The 14,373-nt window shown below is 38.6% G+C and overlaps 1 protein-coding gene across 5 annotated transcripts in view; it reads left to right on the top strand.

The window, feature by feature from the left end:
• Positions 1-14,373, top strand: part of angel2 (angel homolog 2 (Drosophila)) — a 44,457-nt gene that overhangs the window by 16,866 nt on the left and 13,218 nt on the right. For all 5 annotated transcript variants that reach the window (XM_042096326.1, XM_042096325.1, XM_042096324.1 and 2 more), the window contains exons 3-5: positions 5,760-5,829; positions 12,353-12,774; positions 12,917-13,025. In XM_042096326.1, coding sequence (XP_041952260.1) covers positions 5,760-5,829; positions 12,353-12,774; positions 12,917-13,025 — 601 coding nt within the window. The remainder of the gene's footprint in view (positions 1-5,759; positions 5,830-12,352; positions 12,775-12,916; positions 13,026-14,373) is intronic.

Here is a 14,373-nt window from a genome sequence, read left to right as displayed (position 1 = left end):
TAGCCTACACCACACAGACATGTTCTATGTCCACTATTCCTTGTTAATACAGCCAGTGTACCTGATATACGGGGCAACGAGGTGAGATCAATCAATGGCAACTAATGCTGTGGGCAACAGACAAATAACTATTATATATAGCAAGCTACAGCTAGTTAGCCAAATCCCACTCAATCTCAATGTGTAGAATAGCAATGGTAGCTAAATTGTCAGCTTAAGCAGCATACAAGTGCGAACGGAAATGTAGTGTGTGGATGGAAATAGATAACAACACTCAACATACTTTTGAAGACATTTTGTTTCAAGTTTGTAACAAATGCGGTCAAAGTTTTAAGGGAGTTTGTCAGTCGGTCATAAGGTAGGCTCAGCAAAAACGAGGCGGGCGGCTAGCATTATTATCAAGAGGTGTGCTAACCATTAGGCCTTGTATGTCAGGTCTACCTCCAGATTGTTAGGTGCTACTTCGGACTTGACGAACTCTTATAATAGGCAACCGAAACTCCTCACTGCAGAAAAACCGTAGTAGGTTTGATGCTCAACAGATTGCTCTGGAGTTAGTTATAAGTTAATAAGTATCCATTGATATGTGTGACAAAACATACCAACTGGTGTCAACATCAGCTAGGCTATGTAGGCATTTTCTGATGGTTCTTCATGACTGATCATAAGGTACAAAATAAATAATACAGAAATACAGTGCTGGGCATTGGTAGACAATCATATTCATCTGTCATTATGTATCTATTTCTTCTGTGTAAGCAGTTTCTTATGGATCCCCAGTTGCTGCCTCCTGAAGCACAGGTGGGTCATAAAATATATTTTACTGTCTATGAAAATAGGTCACCGCCCGATGTGAGTTTCAAAAAGCATACCTTTTGAACTTGTTGACGGCAGTATTCTTACTTAAAACAACATCCTCGGATGTGTATGTTTCATATTTTGTAAAAGTTAAAGAGAAATCACTACTATTCTATCTTAAAAAGTCAGTTTATTTTCAAACGTTTTTGTTGGTTCCTGTCAGTGATTGATCATTATCTATGATAAATTTATAGTTACTCTCTACACTGGCAGGTTATTAGAAAGGCTGAAAACCAGACTGGAACAGTCTCTTCAAAGGCAGCCTCTGGATCTGGACTATTTAGAGTTCCTCTGTACCAGTGAGTTGAGCCTAGTTCACTGAGTAGTCACACGCCATTTCCAGAAGAGGTAAGCAAAGTCTGTTTGTTTTTTGTGCAAAATAAGTACAAACATTACCCCTGTTTTCAGAATACTTTCAGAAGGTGCCATTGAGTCCTGCTGTCCTGCTAAAATAAACTTCACTGACAGTTTTTACATATTTTCCCCTCACAAACTATTAGATACCAGAATGCAGTTGTTTTGTACTGTAAAAATACTTTTAAGTGTTGATTTATATATATTTAAAACAAGAGGAGACTGCAGAGCCTCATGCTTATAATCATTAATTAATTATAAAATAAATCATGGACCTACACCAGTAATCCTCACTATTTTTCTCACAAGAGACACATTGGCAGTGCAAAATCAAAAGGAGAGCCTCTTTTACGACAACATACTAAGTCACCTTTGCAAATGTGCATTTCTACATATAAATTGGACATCCCACAAAAAAGAAATCACAGCCAATACATTTTCATTTAAAACCAGTCATCTAATACTGGGATGAGTGGAAGCTGGCATGCGTGTCCTTGACTTTCTTCATGCTGTATTTTTAGTAGCAGGTTTGACAATACCCCCTTTAGGAAGCACCATTAAGGCTTAATAACTTCCCTTCACCTTCATTATTGTATTTGGGTGAAGGGAGAAGTATAATTCAGATGTTTTTTGTTTTCACAGTGCAGGATTGTATGTTTATGAAGCACATTTGAAAAAAATTATTGACTGTTACCACATACAGTGGGTCCCATTCAGAAGTGGCCACTTCTTTCGCGCTTTCTGTGATTCATGCAGCTGTGTGAAATGTATTACAACTTATCGCCACAAGGTGGCAGTTTAAGTCCACTGTAGCATTTGTAAACAGGGCAGCGGAGTGCATTCAAAGGCGTTGCAGTGGCAGTGAGATACTGTAAGCAGAACGAAACTGAAGAAGTTGTTGAAGTCATACAGTAGACTAGGCTAAATCAGAGCCTGATTTTGTTTTTATCAACCTGGGGCCAGAGATAATGGCCTTTGGCGAACAGTTTAGGCCTACTCAAAATGAGTAAAAACAATAGCACTATACAGATTGTACATGAAAAAGGTTATGATGTATGGATTCCCAAGTGTCCAAGCTTCCAAATGGTGTATACCATAACTATGCTACATAGCAATATGGGATTTAGAATGTTGGGGGAAGGAGGGTAGGTGTTCCAATGTGTTCTTCATAAGGTTAAAATATTGTTGTTATGATACGTTTAACAGGTCATAGGCAGACGGGAAAAGCAGGCCTTAAAAGAGGGCTACAGGATACTGGGGTGCTGCCAATGATAACAGAACGGCCAGAACTGGCTAGAGTTCTGTTCCCACGAGGTGCCTCATCTCTGATGAATCCTAAGGTATTAATGTTCAAGCATGGCAATTTAAACATGGCAAGCATGACACATCCTCTTACATTCTTTTTGCAAAGGTAAATTTGTAAATGGAGGAAAACAACTGACAGAATAAAGTAAATCATGACTATGGTACAGTGCACAATAGTATTCCAAACAGGGCGCACTGTTTTTGTTGCAGATGATTTTGAAAAGAGTGGTTTGACCAGTTGAGGCGGAGGTTGACGAAGATGAAATGGAAGACTCATGCCGTGTCACAGCCTACCTCAGACAAAACGTTGTAAGTGGTATGACAAATATTTCCTAAGACCCCCCCCCCCCCCCAGATTTTGAAACCTGGCTGATCAGAGTTGGATTTGATGAGAGATCTGTACTTGAACCACTCGCAGACTGAAAAATATGTGAAAGTATTTTTTCAAAAGTATCTTTTGTGATTGTGACCAGAATGTATGACACCTTCAAAGAAGCTATGGATGCAGCGCTGAAATAAAGCAATTATGGTTTTGGCTTGATCTAGTGTTGTTTTCTGCAAGTTCAATGCAGTATAGTCAACAATTTCAGTGTTTCAGACGGTGACAAGAGTTCCAGTTCAATGAATAAACTATGCAATGAGAAACTGTATGCCGATTGCTATTTTTCCTAGTTGTATATTTAACTACAATGTGTGCACCAAATGCAGTAGCCAGAAAAGTTGTGATTTTGTTTCTCAGCTGCCACAAGGCACCTATCCCCAACTTGCTCTGAGAAACTGGCTCTGGTAAGAATTGATGTCTAAGTTGCTTTGGATAAAAATGTAAGCCTAATGAATAACATTATTTATTAAAGTTCACATATCCCAGCATTAGGGTATAATATTTAAAAATGCAATTTTAAATTAATCAGACAGGACAGGGGAGAAGTCTACAATAATGGTGTTCAAAGACTAGAATACAATAGACCTAAGAAACACATTTTAAAGAACAAATATAGGAGGGAAGGAGATGTATTTTCTATTCAGTGGTAGGCTACATGTTCTCCATGCTGATGTAGAGAATGGTCCAGTGATCCAGTGGAGTGATCTTGAAGGCCCTTGATAACAGATATTACATCAGTGTTTCTCAAACTTTTTCAGAACAAGGACCACTTAACCAATAAATAAAAAAAACCTCACAGACCACCTAGCTAAACAAAAAAAATAGTAGGCCTACTCATTGAACCACCTTTCTTATTGTCAGAGGATTCATGATTTAAACTGGCGTAGCTTACATAGGCAGTGTTACAGAACTGTTTGGATTTACATAAAAGTTCAACATCGCAAACAAATCATCTATAGGCCTATTATATTTTATCATGCCTGCTCGCGAACCACACTTTGAGAAACACTGGCTTAGGCTACATGAATAGACAAAAACAACGATGCACACTGAAACACTGTAGAAAGAGAGCATTCTGGAAAAGCATGATTGTATTTGTAGTAGCTTATCTGCACAGGTACAGTTGGCAAATTATCAAAGTTAACGAACCATCAGAAATGTAAAACGATTACTGTAATTAACATAACTGAAGTCGTCCATTTGAAATGTAAATAAATTGATAACTTAACTACCTAGGAACAGCCATAAAGATAACTGCCGATAGAGAGGGGAAACATTTTGTTAACGACTTGCCCCGTGTATCAGGTACACTGGCTGTATTAACTATCAATGTACTCAAGGAATATAGGAAACTAGCATCGGAGCCCGTTCCTTTATTAGACATTCTCTCAAAGATTGGTGTAGGTTTTTGAACGTTCTAAGTTCCGCAACAATTGAAGGTTCTAAAATTCTATGTTGAATTCAATGAACCCAGATATTCTTTAGAACGTTCATTTCTCAACATTCCCGTCACACCAGTGTGACGGTACTCCTTTAAGGGTTAAGGCGGAGCAAGATACTTCGTCGTAGTTCATGTCTATGGGCGCGAAATGGGGATCGAATCCTGTCTGCATAAAGAGGCGTGTCGATGACATATTGACGCGCGTAAATTGCAACCGGCCAACAACAGCGGCATAAATAACCGGCGCACACCTGATATAAGGTTGATTTTCTCCAGACTGGATTGCTCAAAAATGCTAAAAATGTACCTGAAATGTTCAGAAGGGTTTGAGGATCATGAAAATGTGCCCGAAATTCGGGGCACCCACACACACAACTAGCCACGACGACGACGCTGCTCCTGCTCTGTGATTGGTTAGTGAACTGAGATTCATGGTTGGCTAGCCAAACCTGAGGATCGCCATTGGCTATTCAACAGGAAACTCGAGAACAGTCTCAAAAGTATTTGTATCTTTCTTTTACTGTCTATGATTTGTATACTTGTAGAAAATACTTGTGCGAGCAGCAGAGATTTGTAATGGCAGAATAGTTTCGTAATTGAAAGACAGCAACTGTGGAATATTTCATACCTGTGGAATATATTTGTAAGTGAACGACATATGAGTAATACTTAAAATTGTTCGTGTTATTTTTTTGTTAAATCACAAATCATTTTTACAGTTACAAATCCTGATACACACACACACAATACATATGAGACACTTCTCATCCCTAAGGTGGTGCAAAAGTCTGTACACCTGTAGAAAAGATTTGTAACTGTAGAGCAGCTTTGTGTGTAGAATATTGATGTGTAATTGTAGAATATATTTGTAATTGTAAAATATTTTTAACTGTAGGATTATTTGTAGCTGTAAAACCGATCCGTACCCGTAGAATAGATTTGTAAGTGTAGGGCATATTTGTGATATTGACAATTACTTGTACAGATCATTTTTACAGTTACAAATAATTTCTACAGTTTCAAAACGTGATACACACGTACAAAACTTTTGAGTCTAATATTCTTCCATAAACATATAGCCTTGAAAAAACAGCTGTTAGGCTTATGTCATTTTGGTCTATAAAAATGTCACATGCAGCCATGCTTAAATTCTACTCACTGCACATTTATTATTTATAATATAATATTTAGTATTCATTATTGAATGCTTATAGCTGGAATGGTGTTTTCCCCATCATCCTATTTTTTAAAGCAGGTCTATCTGTGGGCTACAGGTTTTCTACAGGATTCTACAGGAGAATCTGGGATCTGTTTTGCAAGTGATTGTTTTAAGTAGGTCAAGAACACCAAGTAACGTTTTGTACCATGTTTGTCTTTAGGTGGCAGTTACTTATTCCATGTCTATTTATATCTCCATAGATTTTGTGTCTTCAAGAAGTACAAGAGGATCACTATGAAACCCAGGTTAAACCCAGCCTTGAGTCTTTAGGTGCTCTCTCTCTCTCTCTCTGTATTTGTATTTGTATATATATATATATATATATATATATATATATATATATATATATATATATATATACATATATACATATATATATATATATATATATATAATAATAATAATAATAATAATAAAGCTTTATTTGTATAGCACCTTTCATACACAGAATGCAGCTCAAAGTGCTTTACATTTGAAGCATGTAACACAATAGTAGTCAGTCAGTCATTATCAATCACTTTTCTTTGCTGTTTATGATATGCTCAGCAACATATCAAAAATATAGAAAATGACGTCATAAGACTGGCAGCCTTAACCCTCTTACCCCCCACAAGCACGCCATATGGCAACTGTGGCAAGGAAAAACTCCCATATTCCAGGAAGAAACCTTGAGCAGAACCTGACTTAATAGGGGGAGCCCATCTGCTTCTGGCTGGCTGCGCCCTCCAATAGTAGCAGATGTAGAATAATCTGAAAATGTAGTCTACAGGATAAGATGAGTTAACTAAAGGCTTTCCTGTACAGGTATGTTTTCAGATCTTTTTTAAAAATATTTACTGAACTCGCCTGCTTGATGTACAGAGGCAGGGTGTTCCATAGTTTGGGGGCATAATGGATAAACGCAGCTTCTCCACTTTGTTTGTGGAGCACTTTGGGTACGATTAAAAGATTAGAATTGGATGATCTAAGTTTCCTTTGTGGTTGATAAGATATTAAAAGCTCAGAGATATATGAAGGTGCTATGCCATTCAGAGCTTTGTAAGTAATTAACATAACCTTAAAATCAATTCTATAGGAAATAGGGAGCCAGTGCAGTTCAGCCAACACAGGGGTGATGTGTTCTCTCTTCTTAGTCTTAGTTAAAAGTCTAGCCGCAGAGTTCTGTATGAGTGCCAATTTCTTTAGATGTTTTTTGGGAAGACCAGTGAAAAGTGCATTGCAGTAGTCTAACCTGCTAGTGATAAAGGCGTGAATTAGTTTTTCTGCATCTTGTTGAGTTAAAAAGGGCCGCACTTTGGCAATGTTTCTCAAGTGGAAATAGGCTGTCTGAGTAACTTTACTGATATGGGGCTTAAAACTTAACTCTGCATCTAAGATGACACCGAGGCTTGTTACTTTTGGTTTGACCTGGTGTGCCAAGTTCCCCAGATTACTAAGAATAATATCTCGCTTTAGTTTTGGTCCAACCAGAAGTACCTCTGTTTTGTCATCATTTAGTTTCAAAAAGTTTTTGCTCATCCACTGATTAATGGAGGTTAGGCATGCAGTGAGGGAGCAAAGGCCATCTGGGTTAGTTGGCTCAACAGAAAGATACAATTGGGTATCATCTGCGTAGCTGTGGAAGTTTACATTATGTTGACTTATGACGTTTCCCAATGGAAGCATATATAGAGAAAATAGCAGGGGACCAAGGCAGCTCCCCTGGGCCACACCAAAAGGCAAGTCATGTTTTTCAGATACATGATCTCCTAGACTGATATAAAAATCTCTGCCAGTAATGTAGGTTTGAAACCAGTTTAGAGCATTATCAGAGAGACCCACCCACTTCGCAAGGCGGTGAATTAGGATGCTATGATCAATGGTGTCAAATGCCGCACTCAAATCCAGAAGAATAAGGATTGAGACTTTGTTTGAGTCGGTAGCTAGTCTGAGATCATTGACTATTTTTACTAGAGCCGTTTCTGTGCTGTGATTTGATCTAAAACCTGATTGGAATTTTTCAAGGATACTGTTTTCGTTGAGGAAGGTATTTAACTGATTACAAACAACTTTTTCAAGTACTTTGCTCAAAAACGATAGATTTGATATAGGCCTGTAGTTGCTCAGATTGGTATGGTCAAGATTTGACTTTTTAAGTAAAGGTTTCACAACAGCGGTTTTAAAAGCAGTTGGAAATATACCTGTTTCTAATGAGGTATTTATTACCTTGAGAAAAAAGGGAGCTAAGCCATCATATACTTTTTTGAGGAATGTAGTAGGGATTGGATCTAAAACACATGTTGAGGAGCCGGTTTGAGTTATAATTTTACCAAGCTCAGATTGAGTAATAGTGCTAAAGGACCTTAATTTTGGGGGGCTGTTTTTGGGTGTACTATCAAACATATTACTTGTGTTACCAATAGCCTCCCTTATAGAAATGACTTTGTTTTTGAAGAAGTCTGCAAATTCTTCGCATCTTAGAGAGGATGCCTGACTGAGTGTATCAAAAGGTGTTTGATGCAATAGCCTATCAATGGTAGAGAACAACACCCTAGAGTTTCCACTGTTTTCAGCAATTACCTTAGAGAAGTGGTTCCTCCTCTCATTCCGAATAGCTCTATTATAATTTGCAATTTTTTCTTTTAGAATGGCACGGTGAACCTGTAACTTAGTTTTTCTCCATGTTCTCTCAGCTTTCCTACATGATCTTTTTAGATCATGGATATTTTCGTTCATCCAAGGTGTCAGTTTGCTACAGGGCCTTTTTTTAGTCTTTAAGGGTGCCACTCTGTCAAGCAGAGCGCCTAATTCACGATTGAGAGCCTCTACCATTTGATCAATGGGATGATGTAAAATATCTAAATTTATGGAGTCTATAAGAGCTATGAACTGCTGTTCTGCTCTAATGTCCAAGAGTCGCGATTTGATTGCAATTTCGGGATGAATTTTTGGAGTATGTAGTACAATATTAAAAGATACACAATGATGATCAGACATATTTATATCATTTACTGATAAGTCTGTGACTTCTATCCCTCTGGAAATGACTAGATCGAGGGTGTTGCCAAGGTTGTGGGTGGGTCCTGTAACATGCTGCTTTAGCTCTAAACTGTCCAACACATTAAGGAACTTACTGGCTTTAGCATCAGTTGTCTTATTGACATGAATATTGAAGTCGCCATTTACAATTATCCGATCATAGCTAGTGATGATGAGCGACATAAGTTCAGAAAACTGGTCGAGAAAGCCAGTCCATAGTTTAGGAGGGCGGTATAAGGTTAATAGAAGTACAGCTGGGTCAGCCTTCAGAGTGAGGGCAATATACTCAAAGGAAGCGAATTCGCCAAAGTTGACTCGTGTGCAACTATATTTGTTTGAGAGAATGGAGGCAATTCCACCACCTCGTTTGCCTTGTCTAATTGAGTGGAAGAAATTATAATTTGGGGGACAAGTCTCAACAAGAACAGCTTCGCTGTCTGAAGTCAGCCAGGTTTCAACAAGAAACAGAAAATCCAATTTTTTTTCACTAATAAAATCATTGATTGCAAAGGTTTTGGTAGTAAGTGCACCTATATTTAGTAAACCCATGTTAGCTGAAAATGCCTCTGGCTTTTGAGGAATATGCTGAGGTATGGAAAGAATATTTGTTAGGTTTCTAGTTTTAAATTTGTCTTTTCTTTTTACTATACGTTGGGTAGAAATCAACGTTGGAATAGAACTATAAGCATAAGTCATGCTATTGCATGACACAGCTTGATCTATGGTAGTAGTATTGTATGTTACCCTGCAGAAAACATTCTCAGACTCATCCACATGTATAATGCCATTCGAATCAATACCTGGGGGGCGTGAATCTGTAATATTTTCTACAGAATGTCAATGTCTCAGTGTGGACGCTATGTTGTCAGAGAGTAGCCTGGCTCCATGTTGGTTTGGGTGGAGACCATCACGCTTCAGCATACTGGGCCTCTCCCAGAACAAGCCCCAGTTGTTGACATAGGGGATGCTTAGGGAAGCGCAGTAGCGTTTGAGCCAGGTGTGGAGATCGAACAGTCTGGACCATCTCTCAGCACCTTTTCTGTAGGTAGGGAGAGGCCCAGAGATGACAAAGCGTTTTTCTGTGCCCATCAGAGTACATATATGTATGTATGTGTGTGTGTATTGGTTTTATGTAGCGTATTACTGCTAATTTAACTTTGGACACAGCTGTGATGGCTCAAATGGTAGCTGATTACAACAAGAAATGCACTTCAAAAGAATTACCAGTGCATGAAAATGCAAAATATATGATGTAAAATATCATACAGTGTTACATAGTTACAATTCTGTTGCTAAGGTAGACATGGTGGTTGCTATGCTAAATATAGCTGTTGCTATGAGGGTTGCCGGGGTAATCATGTTGGTTGTTATGGTGGTTACTAGGTTAACATTAAAGTGGGGTCATTCCACGTCAATTTAACCAGGGCCCACGCACTTAGGTCTCAAAAACTTCTGAAAATCTTTTTTACTTTCCACCCTGAACATGGGCAAAATGCACCATTGAGATCAATATGTTTTGTATAGAGTTACCACAGGTTACTCTATACAACCACAGGTGGCCCTATGGTAACTCTATATAAAACATATTGATCTCAATGGGGCATTTTGCCCATGTTCAGGGTGGAAAATAAAAAAGTAAGATTAGCCAAAGACAAGTCAAACTGGTGTTTTTAAAAAGAAGGGATCATGCAGAATAAAGAAAAACGTATTACAAAAATCTTTGTATATTCCCACAAGGTGTTTGGGTGCTCTGAAAATGAGAACCAAAAGGATTTTTCAGACTTGTGAGATCTGCAGGGATTTCTTTTTTGTTCATTGCTTTTTGGGAGAGTGTTTCTACTTATCTCAATAAGGAAAATAAATTAAGAGCCTATGTTGAGTACAAATATGTCTTCTGAAGGCCTAAACAGAGCCCAGACAAAAACTCCAATAACATTTTTATCAACTTTAAGGGAGAGCTATGACCACGCAGGATCATTCAGACCAAACGTGACGATTTTGCTACATCCTAGTTATGTACCAGCATGCAAAATTTGAGCCTCCTACATGGTTTAGTTCTTGCTCTATGGGCTTGTGAACTTTAACAAAAAAAAGAGGCCGAACAAAATCATTTACATCCCTCCCCCCGTAAAACTGGCTGTATCTTGGAAAGTATTGATCTTGCATAAAATACATTTTACAGTGTGTCTCCTGGGTAACATAGGTACACCTGGTCATTTTTTCAGAATTTGTTGAGACCTAAGTGCGTGGGCCCTGGTTAAATTGACGTGGAATGACCCAGTGGTGGTTGCTAGGTTGTTTGCTGGTGTCATTAAGATGTTTGCCAGGTTGTTGCTAGGGTACAAACATATGGGGGCTTTTATGCAAAATAAAGTGGTTGCTCTGCTGGTTCCTAGGATAATCATGTTGGTTGCTAAGGTGGTTTCTAGGTTGTTGCTAAGGTAATTAAGATGCTTACTATGGTGTTGCTAGGGAACATATGGTGGTAGCTATGCCAAATAAAGTGGTTGCTTAGGTGGTTGCTAGGGTAATCATGTTGGTTGCTATGGTGGTTGCTAGGTGGACCTTATAGTGTTGCTTGTTAGGTTGTTGCTAGGGTAATTATGATGGTTGCTAGGGTGTTGCTAGATATTAGAAAGCTAGATACCGCATTGTCCGTCGAGTTCTATTAGGTTGCATATGTGAACATGGCCGCCATATTGCTGGGTGCAAACACCTTACTGTAGACAGGGCAAACCTAGAACAATCTGATTAAGGTCACTACCAAACTTTTCTCAATTGATTCTATAGTACTTTTTCGCATAGAATCCATTTCTGCTTGGGACATTTTTATATCGCGCATAGTTAATGAGATGATTTGCATATTCAAATACATTAGCGAATATGAATGCATAATAAAGAAATGTATTGATAATATGCTGTAAGTAGATAGGTTAATGGCTTTAGGCTTTAGGCAAATTGTATCAAATATAACAAATGATCATACAAAAGTATGTTTTTAGATGGGATATTGCAGATACATTATGCAAATTAGGACATTTTTTACCTTTTTTGTTCATGTGCAACTTCACTTTTACAAGAACATCAAGACAAAGCAATTATGGATGTTTTTACTTAATAACACTTATGATTTTATTTTTTGCAGTGTATATCTTCAGAACTTGTTGGCAAGTTCTAAGTAGTAAATTTGTAAATTAGTAGTAAATACTAATTAGTAATTAGTAGTAAATTACACATTCCGGATCAGATTTTTGTTGTGGTTTGGCAGTCATTTTCCAGGCACTCAAATCAGAATAAGGTTAACTAGCATGCTAGCTGTCACAGCCATAAGGCATAACATTTGCTAACCCACCAGATAAACCGCTGATCATTGAATTACTTGGCTTGCGGACATAAACTGAGGAATCTGCAACTTTTCACGATCATGATATGACATTTCACAATCACAACATTTACTGTCATTGCTTGTAAGCTCACTCTGTGCACATCACTAGCTGGTTAACTCTGGAAGGGGGGTCCGGCACATCAACTTGCTTAGTCTTTATTAGAAGCAATGCGACCCTCTCAGACTGCGGCAGAAGTGCCATTCACTTTATTAAGAGTCATTATTAATCATTCAAAATGATTTTGGAAATGTTATTTTAAGATAAAACAAACTCTTTAGAGGGCCTTTAAATTGTCTCAAGGGTTAATTGTTTCATACATATTGAAGTAATTTGAGATTCCTGTCGAAGATGGTAACCATAATATACCTGTTATGTTGTTTACTTTGTAGGATACCACTGTGAGTATAAGAAGCGGACAGGCAATAAGGTAGATGGCTGTGCTGTGGTCTTCAAACAAGCGTCCTTCTCCCTTGTGTCTTGTCATCCTGTGGAGTACTTCAAACGAGATATTCCCTTGCTGGACCGAGATAATGTGGGCTTGGTGCTACTCCTGAAGCCCAAGCTAGAGAAAGGTATCACTAATCATCTTTGTGTCGCTAATACACACCTTCTGTACAATCCGCGGCGTGGGGACATCAAATTGACTCAACTTGGACTGCTTCTGGCGGAAATCAGCCATGTATCAAAGCAGTCAGATGGTAGCACTTGTCCTGTTGTTCTTTGTGGGGACTTTAATGCTGTGCCCTGGTCTCCACTTTATCGCTTTATCAGAGAGAGGAAGCTTGAATATCATGGGATTCCTGTGGGCAAGGTGAGTACTTACAATATGCAGCTGCTGAGAACATAACAGAGAACACATCAGAAAAGGATTTTAAGGAACCAGTGAGTACTGGTAATTTACATAATGAAACCTGATTCATAAGCTAAAAATGCACAATTCATATTTCATGCAGGTGTCTGGACAGGATGAGAAGCGTAAAGGGCAACGCATTCTTAGTGTGCCCCTCTGGCCCCAATGTCTGGGAATTAGTCAGCAGTGCCAATATGAGGACCCTTCCCCAAGTAAGCCTTTATCTATAGCAGTGGTTCTGAACTGATGATCAATGTGCACTAGTGTTCAAGCCAATGGATACAGTAAGCTACATGGTAAGACACGCATAGTATCTGTAGGTCTACTTGTTTGGAACATGATAATGTTTGGCATTACATTTGTGAAGTCTTCAAAGTACTCGACAGGTTTGTCTTTGACAGCTTAGTTTCTGTGTGGCATTTTAGTTTTGATGGTTTCATGCTCTCATGTGCCAGATATTCACTGCACACCACACACTGGGGTTTCGGTCCCATTTTGTCCTCAATTTAAATTAATCCATATCCTACTTCAAATATTCAGGGTCGTAGCCTATTTGCGTATACCACTAAACTGATGTCTAACATGACCTGTCACATTAACATTGTCCATGGCAACGACTGATATACGAATAAAGTCTATCAAAATAAAGGTCAGATATTAGATCTGATAAAGTAGCACTTTTTTTTAACCCACAAGCTCCGCGACCCACCCAGGTTTGCTCAACCACCGTGGTACGATGCAACTTGCAACCAAACAACAACATTGTTACACCTGTTTCCAGAAAGTATCGTACCTGTGTCGCAATTCGCTACCTCCGGCGTTCTAACACCATAGTTCCAACAACGTTGTTGATGATGCAGCGATACATATCATTGGTGGAAACAACGTGTAATACCCCACCCCCTAGAAATTTTCTGCCATGGCCTATGTCGACATTTTTCTAATTTATTCAGAGTGATTAATGCTGTCATTGCCATCCGCAAAAACCTAAACCTATTGCTTGCAAGCATATAAAACAGTTAACTTAAGCCGACCAATATGAGTCATTATTTGTGTTAAATATCTATGTTGGAACAAATATATAGCCTGGACAAATTTCTGGGTAGCCAATCGCAAATTCAATTCAGTTTCGTGGCATAACAGCAGTGCGTCGGTGCACTGCGCACTCGGCCGGAGTTTGCATCCTATCTCTTCTTTTCACCTCTGAGTAAGAGTAGGCCTACGAGACACAACAATACGTTTTGGCCATACATATTTATGTATATAGTTACTCTACATTGAGGGACCAATAGGTACAAGACATCAATCAAAAACAATTGAATCTACGTGTCACACTAGTTCACCTGCAGGTAACGAGAAGCAAGAGGACAATCTCAAGAGAGACAGTCTCTTAATGAAAATTAAGCTACAGGATGGATCAATCATTGAGTCACGAGATAAACATCCACTTCGTAATCTTTGGTTGGGTGGTTGTGATTTTTGGTTAACTACCAAGGAACGACACAAGTGCGACTGCCCAGGGGCAGTAGTTGAAACGACCAAACTTTGCGTCCTTGTTTG

This window comes from Alosa sapidissima, chromosome 6 (assembly GCF_018492685.1).
Source record: "Alosa sapidissima isolate fAloSap1 chromosome 6, fAloSap1.pri, whole genome shotgun sequence".
NCBI lineage: Eukaryota > Metazoa > Chordata > Actinopteri > Clupeiformes > Clupeidae > Alosa > Alosa sapidissima.
The sequence above is the reverse complement of the archived record's forward strand: the minus strand, read 5'-3'. Positions and strand labels throughout refer to the sequence as shown.